The sequence below is a fragment of the Propithecus coquereli genome, unplaced genomic scaffold (genome assembly GCF_000956105.1).
Source record: "Propithecus coquereli isolate 6110/MARCELLA unplaced genomic scaffold, Pcoq_1.0 Scaffold584, whole genome shotgun sequence".
NCBI lineage: Eukaryota > Metazoa > Chordata > Mammalia > Primates > Indriidae > Propithecus > Propithecus coquereli.
In genome coordinates this window covers 305796-320151 of record NW_012151774.1, presented here as the reverse complement: position 1 = coordinate 320151, position 14356 = coordinate 305796, and the positions used below count along the sequence as shown (strand labels likewise).

Here is a 14356-nt window from a genome sequence, read left to right as displayed (position 1 = left end):
TAGTAGGGTCGGCAGAGGCACGGCCACAGCGAAAGTCACAGGTGGGCCCCGTGGGCAGAGGAAGCCTCACAGTCAGAACCTCCCCTCCCATGGGAAGGGTCCAGGGTCTCTGAGCCAGTGGAGAATGCAGAGGAGGTGGGGAGGGGACGGGGGAGATGCTCTGGAGAGGCGTCCTGCCCCTCCCTGGTCTTGGGGCCCGAGTCACAGCTTGGGGCCCCTGGGGGGCTCCGAGGCCTGCCGCCAGAGCGCCCACTCCCGTGCAGTCTTCTGGAGGGCCTGGGTCTTCACCTCATCCACCTGGACATAGTGCACCTCCTCGCGGGGACGCACAGCGGACGGGGATGGCTGAGGGGACAGAGTGGGGATGGGGGTGTGTGTGAGCTGCTAACAAGACGAGGTCAAAGACAGTAGGTGCATCCTGAGCTGTCTTGGAGAAAGGCCCTGCCTGTCCCCCCGGCTGGCCTCTGGAGCCTGCCTTCTCTTCCTGGGCGTGGGCTTTAACGCCCGAACTCCAGCCTGCCGGCCCTCCTGCCGGATGCCGCAGCCCTGCCAGCCCTTCGCACTTCCCAGCTCCCGGGAGGCCCAGCCCTTCCTCAGCCTGGCGCACGGCCAAGCCTTCCCCCTCTGCCTCGGGCTGCCCATCCAGGGGGAAGAGTCTGGGTGTCCTGGGGAGCCCATGCGCCTGCCCCCATCGTTCGCAACAGATGGCTACATGTGCTGCCTGGAGAAGCTTCCCTGGGCCCAACGTCCCTTCCCAATGTCACCGTACCGATGCACAGGGCTGTGAGACCCACCCAGATGCAGAGTTCTCCCCAGAGAAGAGCACAGGCCCAGGAGCGGGACAGGAGCCTCTGCAGGTCAGGTCTCTACAAGGGGCTGGGCCAAGCGGGAGCCCTGAGCCCCAGACCGCAGCACCCAGCTCGTGAAAGCCAGCCCCACGGTCCGGGGCTGGGAGCTCCACTGACCCCACCTCTGCCCCAGGCACCTTGCACAGCTCGAAGTCCAGACTCACGTAGTTGATGCTGTCAGGGCTCCTCCCAGGGGCTGGGCTCTCGGTGCAGGGGCGAACCGGAGATGCACATGCCGAGTTCTGATACTGCCAGGGGGAGAAAACCGCTGGTGAGTTCAGGGAACAGACTGACCCACACCCAGAGAAACAGCCCTCTGGGAGCGGGGCTCCAGGTCCACCGAGTCCTACTCTGACCACGCACTGGGACTGCTCCTGCTCTCATCTGTGTCCTCACGGCGATCCCGCGATGTGGGCACGGTCCCTGCTCCCGCTGTTTGACACACAAGCAGACCTGCGGTTCTGAGCAGGGGGTGACCTGCCAGGTCTGGTTTCTGACCTAAACCTGCCTTAGCCCCACGCACCACGCGGCTTCGCTCCCGGGGCATCGGGCCAGATCTCACGTACGCCCCTTCTCAGTCCCACCTCTGCGTGCCGGCCCCTAGGAAGGAAGCCCACTTCCTGCACCCGCTGGGTGCCGAACCTTGTACCATCGGGACCAGAGGGGGCAGTGACACGGAGCAGCTCGCTTCCCCCCGCGGCTCCCAGAGTCCTGACAGAGCTGTGTCGCCTCTACGCTGCAGGAGCTGCTCCTGCGGATGACAGACCCTGAGTCCGGCCACCGGCTCGAGGAGACCGCCCCCTTTCTGGGGCTTTCCTGATGTCTAATTCTACTGAGAAAGGCCCTGGGTTTTCCTTCCAAGCTGCTGTGTGGGCTGCTGGATTCACTCTCTCAGCACCTGGGCAGCAACTCCCAAGCGCGGGGCAGCTGGCCTCTGTCCGACAGCATCCCAGGGAGGAAGGGACGCTCTGCCCGTGTTGACGTCTGCCACGGCCCCCACCTCCGTGATCACGGACACGTGTCTCTCCCACTGCTGAGCAGGAAACTCTGGCTCTACCTGTCCAGGGGCAGGGTCTCGCCACCGTGGCGGTCACGAGGGAGGCACGCTGCCTCTGCCTCCTAAGACCGAGACTTCCTTAGGGGCAGGGACCACATCGTCCTCTTGCTCAAGGACTGCTGGATGCGCACGTGCTCAGGAAGGACTTGCAGCAGGAGATGAGATCACAAACGACACCGGGACGGCCTGGCTCAGGTGAGGTGGCTGAGTGGGGAGGTGGGGACCTTAGCAAAAGGCCGTAGGGGACTCTGACGGGTGTCTGTCAGCGACCCCGGGACTCACCAAATGTGCGGGGCTCTCAGAATCATCACCTGAGTCTGCGCTGGTGCTGGTCTCGGTGGAGACGGGGCAGTGGCCCTGGGAGCTGTGGCTGTCGTGGGAAGAAGATGAGAGGCACAGAGAGCAGGCCTCAGGGTGTCGTCGAGCCTCGGCCCCCAGTTGGCCCGTCCCGCACGCACCCTGACCGCACGCTCTCTCCTCAGGTTCAGATCTCATGAGGGGCGGGAATAATCCCAGCCCCACCAGACCCAGGGACACAGTCAGCTGACGTCAGTATTGGTGGCGGAATCCATCTGTCCTGACCCGCGGACCAGCAACTGTGTGCTCGTCTCCTGCAACGGCCGACCCAGGCTCCCGCGTCCACACGGACACTCACCTGGGCCCGAGCTCAGAGCTGGTGCCAAGTGACGTCAAAGGGCATTCATCGATGACAGCGACGTTTGTCAGGGGGAGAGGTGTCGGCTTTGCTGAAGAAGGAAGCCAGTGATGACACCACTTACACGCGACACACAAGGTGTCTGCAGAGGCCCCCCAACAGGCCAGGTGTACACAGAGGCTGAGGCCCAGAAAGGTTACATCACCTTTGCCCATGGTGACAGGCCTTAGGGTCACGGGTCAGATCCCACTGTACCCGTGGCAATCATACCGTACTCTCATAATCCAAAACAGGGACATGTGGTTTGACATTTTCTGCTGAGGTTTACAAGCTAAGTGGAAATGGCCACCGTGACTGCTCCCTGCCACTCCTGGCCAGCTGTGCAGCCCGTGGCGGAGGCAGCTGGATGCCAGGAGGTGTGGAGGCCTCACGCTGTGCGCCGAGATCAAAGCCCCTGTCGGCCAGACCCAAGGGGCCGACGCCACCTGGATCCCCTCTCGTCCCTGAGCCCAGTGCTGGTCCAAGGCCCACAGGGCCAGGTGGCGGCAGACAGGGACCTGAACTGCAGCTCCTCTTGCTGGTCCACGTGCAGGGCACAGACCCAGCCTCAGTGGACACCAGCTCCATGCCAGAGCCCCTCTCCTGGCCACTCTCCTTCTAAACACAGCTGGGAGGCAGGAGTTATTGCCCCCATTGCACAGATGGGAAAACTGGGGCTCAGAGAATTCGCATCATTTGCCCAAAGTCACAAAGCCCACGTCTAAGATCCGTCTGAGCCCTGGGCAGATGCAAACAGTCCCTGGATTATGTCCAGAGAAGGGATGGGGCAAGAGCAGGCTTACTTTTCCGGCCAGGCTTGAGGCTGCGGTCGACAGGGGGCGGCAGAAGCTCACGTTCCTGCCTGGGGCTGCGGTACCCATCAAGGGCAGTGGGCAGGGAGCCATGCGAGTCAGAGCGGCGGCGCCCCGGGCTGGGGGGGATGTGGACGTTAGCACGTTCCCGCTCCAAGGCCAGCAGGACAGGGAGACCTGGCTGCATAGGCACATAGTCGTCTTCGTCACTGGCGCTGCGCAGTGGGCGCACAGCTGCTTTCCTCAGCTAGGGAGAGGGGCACAGAAAGAAACACGGCTGATACTAGCCAGGAAAAACAAGAAGGGGTGGGAGTTTCTATACGACGCAGGAAAAGTCACGGCAAGTCACGACCGGGTGTTTCGAATGAATCTCTATATCAGGTCAGCTGGTGGCCACTGTCCTGAGCAGCCATCCGAGGCCCGGAGAGAAGAGCCCCAGCCAGGATCCCCCTGCACGGGGCCTCTTGGGGCTGCTCCAGGGTTGGATTGGGAGAGGCTCCCATGACAGGAGCACAGTGTGACAACTGAGGAGATTTTAGTGCTTACAGGCCCTGGGGGCACACGGCACACCGCGGGGACACGCATGTGGCGGTCAGCGGCGTGGGCAGAGAGAGAGGAGACAGCGTGGCAGCTGGCGATGGAACAGACCCGAGAACTTTGAGTTCTCACGGAAATGCCTGAACAGACCATTTACAGGAAGCAGCAGGAAGGCAGGGACCCAGCTGGCTGGGCACGAGAGATGCCTCCCAGTTCTCATCTCTGGCCACGGGCGTGGGCCTTCTGGGTGTGGTCAGGATCTTGAACCTGTGTCAGGGAAACTGAGGCCTGCTTCCGGTCTGAGCAAGTGGAAGCTGCATTCGGATCGGCTGTGAGGCCCTCCCCACACTGGGTCAGCTGCGCTCCAAGATACAGGGAGACCTTGGCAAGACTCAGTAACACAGTAGAGTGGAGACGGGGGGAAATGAGGTCTGTGGGTCCCTTCTAGCATCCAAGACCCCTGGAGAGCCACTGCAACTTGTCACGGATCTATAGGGGAAATATCCTGGTGGCCGGGTATACACAGGTTTCTGGATCCTGACCAGGCAGAGGGTGGCGCAGGTGTGGACTGTGCAGGTCTGGCTCGGCCCCTGCCATCCGCCTCAGGTCACACTCGCCGCTGCAGGTGAGCGTCTCTGGCTCTGATCTGGGCTCACCCAGGGACCTAGGGGTCACCAAGCAGCAGGCAGAGCTGCCACAGAGCTGTGTGGCTGCGGCTTCCTCCGACTTCTGCCCTGTCTGCCCTTCGCCTTGGGGACCTAGTCCTGCTTTGCAGGGGGCCTGAAGCCAGCCCGTCCGCCTGCCTGGCACCCTGCAGACCTGTGGTCAGGTTGCCTTCCACAGGGTGGCCTGGGATCCACGACCCGGCCTGACCCTGAGCACACTCCTGCCTGGAGTCTCACACTCGGCACCCTCCTCCAGGGAGGCTGCGGTGGGGCTGCTGCCTGGGGACATCCCCCCAGCAGGCTGGACTCTCTGCTCACCTGCAGCGTTGTTCAGCCTCGGGACTCAGTCTTCCCAAGCACGCACATTTCTCCAACTAGGCTACCCGCCTCTTACCTGTCCAAAAACTCAACCTGGAGTTCTCAACTGAGACAAGAACCTTGGCAAGGCTCTAGGAGGAAGACAACGACACTCTCGGGGTGTGCTTTCAGTGCCACGGGTGTGGCCTTTGACGAACCTGCGTGGTCTCAGGACCCCGGTTAACCCGACTCACCGGGAGGGTACTGCTTCGTTCCCTCATGGACGCAGCGGGCACGCCTGCACTTTTTTTACGCTCCTCAGCCTTCACACACATCCGACAGGTGCAAGCTATGACAGAGGAAGCAAAGTGCACACGTGCGCATGTCCATCTGGGCGTGGACACGGCCGCATCCCGCAGCAGCGCTGCTCAGGGCCTCGCTCACACCCCGGGAGGCGCCGCCCTCGGCCCCCGTGGCCAGGCTTTCTCCTGCACACCACCCTCCGCCCGCTCTCCTCCTGGGCTTCCAGACACCGCACAGCGTACGCCTCGCAGGGTCCCCTCGACTCTGCCCTCACGGTGCAACTCTGTCCCCTCCCACAGCCCCAGCCGGTGTCCTGCTCACTCCACCTGTCACCTCCAGGAACACAGGTGACGGTACTTGTACTAACTTACACACGCCGGTTTGATTTTACTTTATACACAGATGTGAGCTCTGACGGGCAGGGCCCCCTTTTTTATACGTCTCGAGCATCTCAGATCCAAAGCACACGGTGACGGCCCACACTGTGGGCAGAGTGAGGAGACTGTGGAGTCTCAGCCAGGAGCCAGGACCCCGGGTCTGAGTCTCGGCCCCGCCACGGCGGCTCTGAGCCCTGCCTGAGTCTCCTGAATGCCTCGGGCCACGCATGAGACAGAGACGAGGCTCTGTCCCACCAAACTGTCTGCGTGGCTGCAGCAACAGGATGGACGGACAAAGGCTTTGCAAGATAGAAAACACGATGCAAAATGGAAAGAATTAACGTGGTTCTATGTTGTCACCACACAGAGATTATAGGCAGAGACGGAACACGCTCAGTGGAAAACAAACGACAACAGGATTTAGGGATTTCAAATACAAGTTGAGATTTCAAAGGAATTAAATAACGTACGGCTTAGAAAACATTCCGAACATCTCCTTTTGTTTCACTCGGCTGCTAGCCCACGTGGCTTTCGCTCACTTGGGACTGCTCTTCCAAATCCACTTTTTCCATCTTTACTTTGATTTATATAAATTCAATACAATGACTTAGACTCCCAAACCCGTATCGTGTTCCGTACCCAAGCACGTTCCGTCTCCCTTGGTAGAACACTGGCTGCTCCGAGGCAGGGTCTGCCGCACCCTTGCCATGGTGGGTGCTCACTGACAGCGGCCAGTGCTGGGGGACCAGCTGGCAAGGGTTGGGCAGAGGATGACAGACTCGTGAGAACCAGCCCTCGCAGCGGCTGCTGAGTATCCCTTGGCCATAGGGACCAAGGGTCAGTAGAACAACGAGACCCCCGTGCCACCTCCCTCTCGCTCTGCCCCGCGGCAGGGCTGACACTGACCTCGGACACGTCGGCCACTGGCCGCTGCGGGAAGGGTACTGTTCCTGGGCATGGGGGCAGCGACAGAGACCAGTCGGCTACTTTTCCCCATCGAAGGCCTCTCCTCACGGCTGCCCCGCTGAGCTGTTTCCATCTCGTTGGGCTTGGTGTGCCCTGGCTGGGGCAATTCTGACTCCTGCCGGCTCTGCTTGGGACGGCTACAGATGCCAGGGGTCTGACCGCAGGCCCAGCAAATGCAGTTTCCTGCGCACCAGGGAGGTGTCTGCACGCCTATGCTTCTCCGCATGAGGGACGAGACCCCGAAGCCCTCAGCCAAGTTGGCACACCTGCGGAGAGAAGGGAGGGAAGGCACAGGGGTGCGAGGAGGCCAGGACTGCCCGGGAGGCTGGCTGGGAAGCTCGAAGCCCCACGCCGCCCGCGCCGTGGGTCGCTGGAGGGAGCGCAGGCTGAGGAGTCAGGCGGGCCTGAGGTTCCCCTGGGATCTGCCGTTTGCTGGCTGGGAGGTGAGGCAGGCACCTCCTCCTTCCAAACTTCGAAGTATTTCTTTCGTGTCTGTCTGTCTGTCCAGCAGGGTAGCAGCTGGCTGCATGAAGTGCTGAGCATTTGAAATGTGGCCAGTGACCCTGGGAACTGAAGCTTAAATCCCATTTAATTTAAATAGATGTGAATTTAAATAGCCCTGAGTGGAGAGCTGCTATCACAGGGACTAGGGCCTGCAGCAAGAGTGAGATAGGCATCTGCTCAATGTTACCGTTGCAATTCAGAAACTCTAGCCCCTAATGCCATTTTCCTCCAAATAATTTTTTTTTTTTTCCTGAAGAAAAGGGAGGGAGGAAGGGAGGGAAAAAGAAGGAAGGAGGAAGGCCAAATCAAAAAAAAATTTTTTTTTTTAAATCAAAAATTTTATGGCATTAGTTTTTATACTGGGAAGCTGCTCTGGAACCCAATTACATCTTTGAATGTAAAAAAAAAAATTATGTTTTGTTACAGGTGTGTTTGCCTGTTTACCTGTTTACCCGCATTCTATCCTCTTGTCTTTAAAATAAAACCACCAGGACTGAAAAGCCACAGCCCTGTGAGGGGTGCTCACCCACCTGCTGGCTGTGAGGACCTCCCTCGGCACACTTCCTGCTGTCCCGCTCACACAGTGATGCAAGGAGAGGTACTCCCGGGGGGCGCAGGCGGACGGGGTGGGCTGCACCGGGCCTGAGTCGCGGACGGACCAGGTGGGCTGCACAGGGCCTGAGCTGCGGGTGGGCGGGGTGGGCTGCACCGGGCTCGAGTCGCGGGCGGACCAGGTGGGCTGCACAGTGTCTGAGCTGCGGGGGGGCGGGGTGGGCTGCACAGGGCCTGAGCTGCGGGCGGACTGGGTGGGCTGCACAGGGCTTGAGTCGCAGGCGGACCAGGTGGGCCGCACAGGGCCTGAGTTGCGGGCGGACCAGGTGGGCTGCACAGGGCTTGAGTCGCGGACGGACCAGGTGGGCTGCACAGGGCCTGAGCTGCGGGTGGGCGGGGTGGGCTGCACAGGGCTCAAGTCGCGGGCGGACCAGGTGGGCTGCACAGGGCTGGAGTCGCGGACGGACCAGGTGGGCTGCACAGTGTCTAAGCTGCGGGGGGGCGGGGTGGGCTGCACAGGGCTTGAGTCGCGGGCGGACCAGGTGGGCTGCACAGGGCCGCGGGGCTCAGGTGTGGACAGAGCTGGCTGGCCTTGATTGGAAGGGCTGGGCCCAGCTGGAACGGACCCGGGGCCCCGGCTGGCTGAGGAACCATTCCTTTGGGACTCTGTGAATGACAGGGGAGGGAGAGTGTCCTTTGCCAGCACTCGGCTGTCAGAGGAAGAAAAACAACATGGCACCAGTGGCCTTCTCTGCCTCTCCCAGGCCTGACCCCTCTACCCTCCCAGAGCAGGGCTGGGCCTCAGGCCGTCCAGGCCGAGGAGGAGGAGACGCTCTGGCTCGGCACAGGCCCTGGAGCAGCCCGGAGCGACTTCCTACCACCCCGAGCTGCGCTACCAGGGCTGTGGCCGCCCATGGCGCCCGGGCCCCAGGCAAGGGCAGCCTCTGGAGTGAAGACTTCCACACCTCGCTCCTCTTTGGCGGCTCCTGCTGCCTTCGCCTTCAGAGCTAAGGCTGCTTTCTTAGGCGATGCTTGCTTACCCAAGGTGGCTTCGCTGAGGCCCCGGACTGTGCCCCAGGCAGGAAAGATACAAACACAAGTGTACTTGGAGCTGTGGCTCCAGACTGGACCCGGCTCCTCCTGCCTGCCCTTCCATGCCCCGGGGGGCAGCTGCATTCCCCACTTGCCCACTCCCCCACTCTCCATCAGACTTTTTCTCTAGGAACTCGGGGATCAGACAGTCTTCTGTTGTCTGAGCGAGCAAGTGAGGCATCCAGCACAGACAGCAGCTGGAAGGCCGCGTGCCCAGCCCAGGGCAGCGTTGATCGGCTGACCCTAACCCTGACACGAATGCGTATGTCCCTAGTAGTGCATGTTGCATGGGTCCTGGCCCTCGTGCTTTCTAAATGCTCCTCCTCAATTGACATGGACCCGGGTTGGAGAATTAGTCACTGAAACCGCACACCTGCCTCAGAGAAAGCTCCTCCTCAACCGTCTCGGGCAGTTCAGCTTGAGTCGAAACAACTGCCAGGGACTATTTCTACCGTTTAAAACTCATTCCCAGAACCTGAACTACTCTGCTGTGAAGGTTCTCAGAACCCAAACATAAAGCATCTGCTCCTCCCACCTGTCCCCTCCCAAGCGAACAGGAAGGAACCCCCGATCCTCCATCAACCACCGCAAAGGACCCTAAGCAAGAAAACCCGAAAGCACAGAGCCCAGTGCCACTGTGCAGGGTGGTCTGAAATACAGGAACCAGGAAGAGCCAGGGACTAGGAGAGCCAGAGACGGCCAGGAGACCCCAGGTGACACCTTCCCTGGGGGCAGCTACAGGGCACAGGGTCAGGAGAGTGCGGGGATGGGAGAGGCAGGGGCTGAGGATTAGCAGTGGTGTCAGCTGCCTGAAGAAACACCACGGAACACCTCCAGCTTCGGCACAAGCCCCCATTTCCTGGTTCCCCATTTGAGCGTAACTGGGGCCAGGAGTCCCCCTAACACCTGGCTGACCCCTCACACTCTTCCCCTCTGGCTCTCACTCCGCTGTCAGCCAGGAAAGCTCAGCGGGAGGTGCCCCCGTCGCCAAGGTTCTGAGCGACTCCTCTCAGCCCCTCCTGACGAGGGCCCCTGTTTGTTCTCCTACCTCCTCTCTCCTGAGTCTGCCGGAAGCCAGCGACCTGGCAGATGCTCTCGACCCACTTTTCCATGTCCTCCCGTGTCTCAGCCACCAGGTAAAAGGTGCGCTCGGTGGTCCTGATGCTAAACACAAAACTCCCCCGCAACTCCTTCCTGTTGATGTTCAGGTTCACACCTGCGTCCACCTGATCGCAGGACTTCAGGTCGATGACCCGCATGGGCTTCCGGGTGTGTTTATTCTTGTAGTATTCTAGAACATCCGGGTCACCGCTCGTCTTGCCCCTCCGCAGGATAAACCAGCGTTGCTTCCAGGCCTAAATCCCACCGGGGAGGAGTAAGCAGAAGGAACAATTCATTAGTGAGTACGAAGCTCTTAACAGGTCCTCAGCCGTCACCCAGTTGAGGGCAGGGGCCTGGGCCTTGCACGTGGCCGAAGCCTGCCCTTCAGGTTCCCCAGAGTTCAAAGGATGAACTCAGAACGCACGTGAGTGCGGCGTCTCCCCGTGGCCACAGGCCTCGTCGCTCCACAGGAAGATGCGGAACGTCCAGGCTTTAGGTCACGAGGTGTGTGGTTTCTGATGGACTCATTCACCTGTTTGGATGCTACCTCAGATGTGTGATGGGGTCCCCTCCACCCGCCCCACCTACGTCAGGGTCACAGTCACGCAAAGGGACCCAACCCCCCTCGCAGACAACCCTCAAGCACTGTTAATGCCAAGGATTTGCTCACGATCACGGGGACCTGCATTCCGAGGCCCACGGCCTTGTGCCTCTCGCCTTTGCTCTCTGTCCCCAGTTCCCTCCTCACCCAACTCTGCTTCTGTGATCCCTGATTACGATCGCCCCCTTGCTTCTTGGTCCCTTCCCCTCTTTTGTGTCCCCGTGAAGTCATTTTTGTTGTTCTTGTTGGTGGTGGTTGTTTCTGGCTACACCGATGTATCGCACGGCGGTGCAGTCAGGGCCTTCGGGGCACCCATCAGGGGAGCGATGCACACTGCACCCACCAGACAACTGCCCGGCACCCCCCACACCCCGAGTCTCCACCGCCCATCTCCACACTCTGCTTCCATGAGGACACACCATTCAGCTCCCACTGGTAGGTGAGAACGTGGTATTTGTGTCTCATTTGTTTCTCTTAAGATAATGGCCTCCAGTTTCGTGCGTGTTTCTGCGAAAACCGTGAATTTACTCTTTTATATGGCTGAGTAATAATCCACGGTCTATATACACCACAGGTTCTTTATCCTCCACTGATGGACACTTACGCTGATTCCGCATCTTCGCTGCTGCAGATAGCGCTGTGATAAACACGAGTGCCAGTTTCTTTTTTATACGCTGATTTTCTTTCCTTTCACAAGATACCCGGAAGTCGGACTGCAGGAGCAAATGGTAGTTTTGGTTTGAGTCCTCTGAGAAACCTTCATACTGTTTTCCAGAGAGGTTTCACTGATTTACATTCCTAGCAACAGTGTCTTGGTGCCCTATTCTCTGCATCCTTGCCAACATCTATTTCTTCTGTTTTTAGTAGCAGCCATTCTGATCGGCGTAAGACGATCTCTCGTTGTGGTTTTAATTTGCATTTCCCTGATAATTAGTGGTGTTGTCACTGGGCTTCTCAGACACTCTGGATACCAGTCCCCTGCTGGATGTACAGTTTTCAAATATTTTCTCCCTTCCTGCAGGTTACCTGTTCGTTCTGTTGTTGATCATTTCTTTGGCTGCCGAGCACCAAATCGATACACTTATCTGACAAGATTAGTGAGAGATCTGAAGGTACTTTCTAGAAGATGCAACACTAAAGACCTAATTGAAAGCAAGTTCCTCCCGACTCAGTTACGATACTTGGCTGTCTTCTTGCCTCGGCTTCCTACATCGTACAAGTGAACTCAAAATAACGGGAAAAAAGGCGGGTGAGGCTTTCCTTGAGGAAAGAACTGACCACCCAGTTGACCGACAGAACAGGCACTGCTTGGGCTGACGATGTGAGAAAATGACTTTCTTACAGAAATTTCCGTCAGAACGCAATGAGAAGATGAGAAATTGTTTTCCAGCTCTAGACTGGAACTCAGCAGACCCGGCTTCTAAATCGAACATTCAAACTCACTCATTCCGAGAGCTTGAGTACAAAGACACTGGGTTTCGACTGCACTGACTCAAGCTGAATTTGGGGAAGACTCATCTGTTAACAACACTGAGTCTCTCCATGCACCAACATGACACATTTACCAATTTATTTAGCTCTCCTTTAATTTCTCTCAGCAATGTTTGCTAGTTTTCAATGCAGACATATTACATGTTGTTTTACTTTGAAATGTTTTGTGTTTTCATGCTCTTATAATTAAAAATATTTCATTTTATTTTCTAATTATGCAACCGTATTTCTAAGTACTGACAACAAAGTTTGTATATTGATCTTTACTCCTATGATCTTGCTAAATTCACTTAGCTGTGATACGGAATTTTAGGGGCAGATTTCCTAGAAATTCCTCTGTATACGATCATGTCTTCGGAGAATAAAGACAATTTTATTTCTTCCTTTACGATCTGTGTGCCCTTTTATTTCTTTTTACTACCCTGTTACACTCACTAGAACCTCCAGTCCAACATCCCATAAAAGTGGTAACCACAGACATGCTTGCTTTGCTCTTGACCTTAGGGCAAAGCATGACGTATTTTATAAATTAAAATAACATTAGCCGTAGGTTTTTCAGTGATATAAGTAATTTCCTAATCCTTTTTTGAAATCCTGCCAAATACTTTCTTGCATCTATTGAGATGATCAAGTGAGTTTTCTCCTTTATTCTCTCAATGGGATGAATCACAGCGTTCTGTTTGCAATTGTTAATGCATCTTTGCATCCCTTGTATTATGTCAACACCTGGGGCAACCGTGTGCAAAGCCGGGCTTCTAACCCCGCAGCCTGATTTCAGAGGCTCTGCCTGCTCTTCTGACATGAATGACCTGGGTGGGAGGAGGTCAGAGGAACGGTAGTGAGGGTGCCCGGACACAGGTGGGACTTAGCTGCACAATGGCATACTATACGCAGGTCCACAGGCAGGTGTCTGAAAGGTGCTGATTGCTCGGCTCTGGTCTTCATCCCCCCAGCACTCTTGTATCACCTGGCATGTACCTGCAATACTGAGCATGCACACTTGAACCGACACCGTTGTTCTTCCTGGGGGCGCACTGCTGACGGGGCTCTTTGCTTCGTCACCGTAGGCTACGGCTGTTTTTCCTAAGTGGACACTTGCTAGGTGTAAGGCACCGGACCAAGGCTTTTACTGCAGATGTTTCGCATCTTCAGAGCCACCCACCAGCCCAGGTTACTGTAAGGCTGGCCAGAAGTCCCCACAGGCACAGCAACGACAGCCCCGGCCCCTTCCCTGTTGGCCTGCAGCCGGGGCCAGGCGCTGGCCGAGCACGCTGAGCTCGGCTTCCTGCTCTTCCCAGCCGCTGCAGGCCAAACTCTCAGGCTTCCCACGACCACATCCTCCCTGAATGTTCCAAGACCCCCTTTTTCACCCGACAGATAAAAACCCTGCCTGAGTCCTGGGCGGCGCGACTTCTCAGGCCCTGACCGTCGGACCTGTGAACCTCGCCCAGGAGCGCTTGAATAAAGCCACCTGCTTGGCCTTAACTTATGTCCGCTGCTCTCTGCGCCCCCGAAAACCTTGCAGTTACCTGCTGTCCTCACGGCTCGGGTGGGGGGCGGCGGCAGGGAGCCTGGACACGGCGCTGCCGGACTCCGGGATTCTCCAACCCGTGCAATTGCGTTTAATCTGAGGAGGCCGTTGCTCGGCCTCCGTGTTCAAAACCGTTTCCACCGGACGGAGAATCGGCCCCACGGCGCAAGCCCTCGTGGCGCGCCCAGCCCCCCGCCCCCGGCCACACTCACGTGGTGCCGCAGCTTCTGCTCGGGCGGCGACTTCCGGAGCCAGCCGAGGCGCAACACGCAGCCGTCGGTGCTCATGGTGCCGCCGGGCCGCGGGGCGGCGCTCGCAGGGGAGGGCGCGCGGGGAAGGGCGCGCGGGGAAGGGCGCGCGCGACGGCGGGGACAGGGACCCGGGGGCGCGAGGACGGGCGCGGGGCGCAGACCCGGACGGGCAGGACGGAAGCCCACGAGGGCGCAGGCCCGGATGGGGCGAGGGGCGGGACCCCCCAATGGCGCACACCAGGATGGGGCGAGGGGAGGAGCGCACGAGGGCGCAGGCCCGGATGGGGGAGGCGGGGAGCCCCCCCCGCCCCGAGGGCGCAGACCCGGATGGGGCGAGGGGAGGAGCGCACGAGGGCGCAGGCCCGGATGGGAGGAGGCGGGATCCCCCCCGAATGGCGCAGACCGGATGGGGGAGGCGGGATCCCCCCCAATGGCGCAGACCGGATGGGGGAGGCGGGATCCCCCCCAATGGCGCAGACCGGATGGGGCGAGGGGAGGAGCGCACGAGGGCGCCGACGGGAGCCGACGAGGGTCCGGGAGCCAATGGGACGGGTTTCTGCCAACGGCGGGTGCGCGCCTGGTGTTGCGGGGAACAGACCCAGCAGTGGGGACCCCGCCGCCCGGCCCGGGGTGGGCCCGGGACTGCGGCGTGGCTGGGAGGCAGAAGGCCCGGGATG

General features: G+C 59.1%; 1 protein-coding gene across 1 annotated transcript; it reads right to left on the bottom strand.

The window, feature by feature from the left end:
• Positions 1 to 201: 201 nt before the first annotated feature.
• On the bottom strand, positions 202 to 13715 carry LOC105821636 (GRB2-associated-binding protein 2-like). Its single transcript, XM_012658382.1, has 12 exons — positions 13641 to 13715; positions 9753 to 10059; positions 7591 to 7702; positions 6605 to 6822; positions 6497 to 6540; positions 6230 to 6339; positions 4471 to 4612; positions 3403 to 3658; positions 2561 to 2651; positions 2188 to 2275; positions 971 to 1096; positions 202 to 345 (listed from the first exon to the last, which is right to left on the bottom strand). The coding sequence occupies exons 1-12, from the start codon at positions 13713 to 13715 to the stop codon at positions 202 to 204; spliced, it is 1713 nt and encodes a 570-aa protein (XP_012513836.1).
• Between the last annotated feature and the right edge of the window lie 641 nt (positions 13716 to 14356).

Coding starts and splice junctions, on each gene's coding strand:
- LOC105821636 (XM_012658382.1), bottom strand. CDS start 13,715: ATGAGCACCGACGGCTGCGTGTTGCGCCTCGGCTGGCTCCGGAAGTCG. Junction 6,541..6,604: donor AACAGCTCAGCGGGGCAGCC/GTGAGGAGAGGC, acceptor CCCCATGCCCAG/GAACAGTACCCTTCCCGCAG. Junction 2,276..2,560: donor AGCTCTGAGCTCGGGCCCAG/GTGAGTGTCCGT, acceptor TTCCCACGACAG/CCACAGCTCCCAGGGCCACT.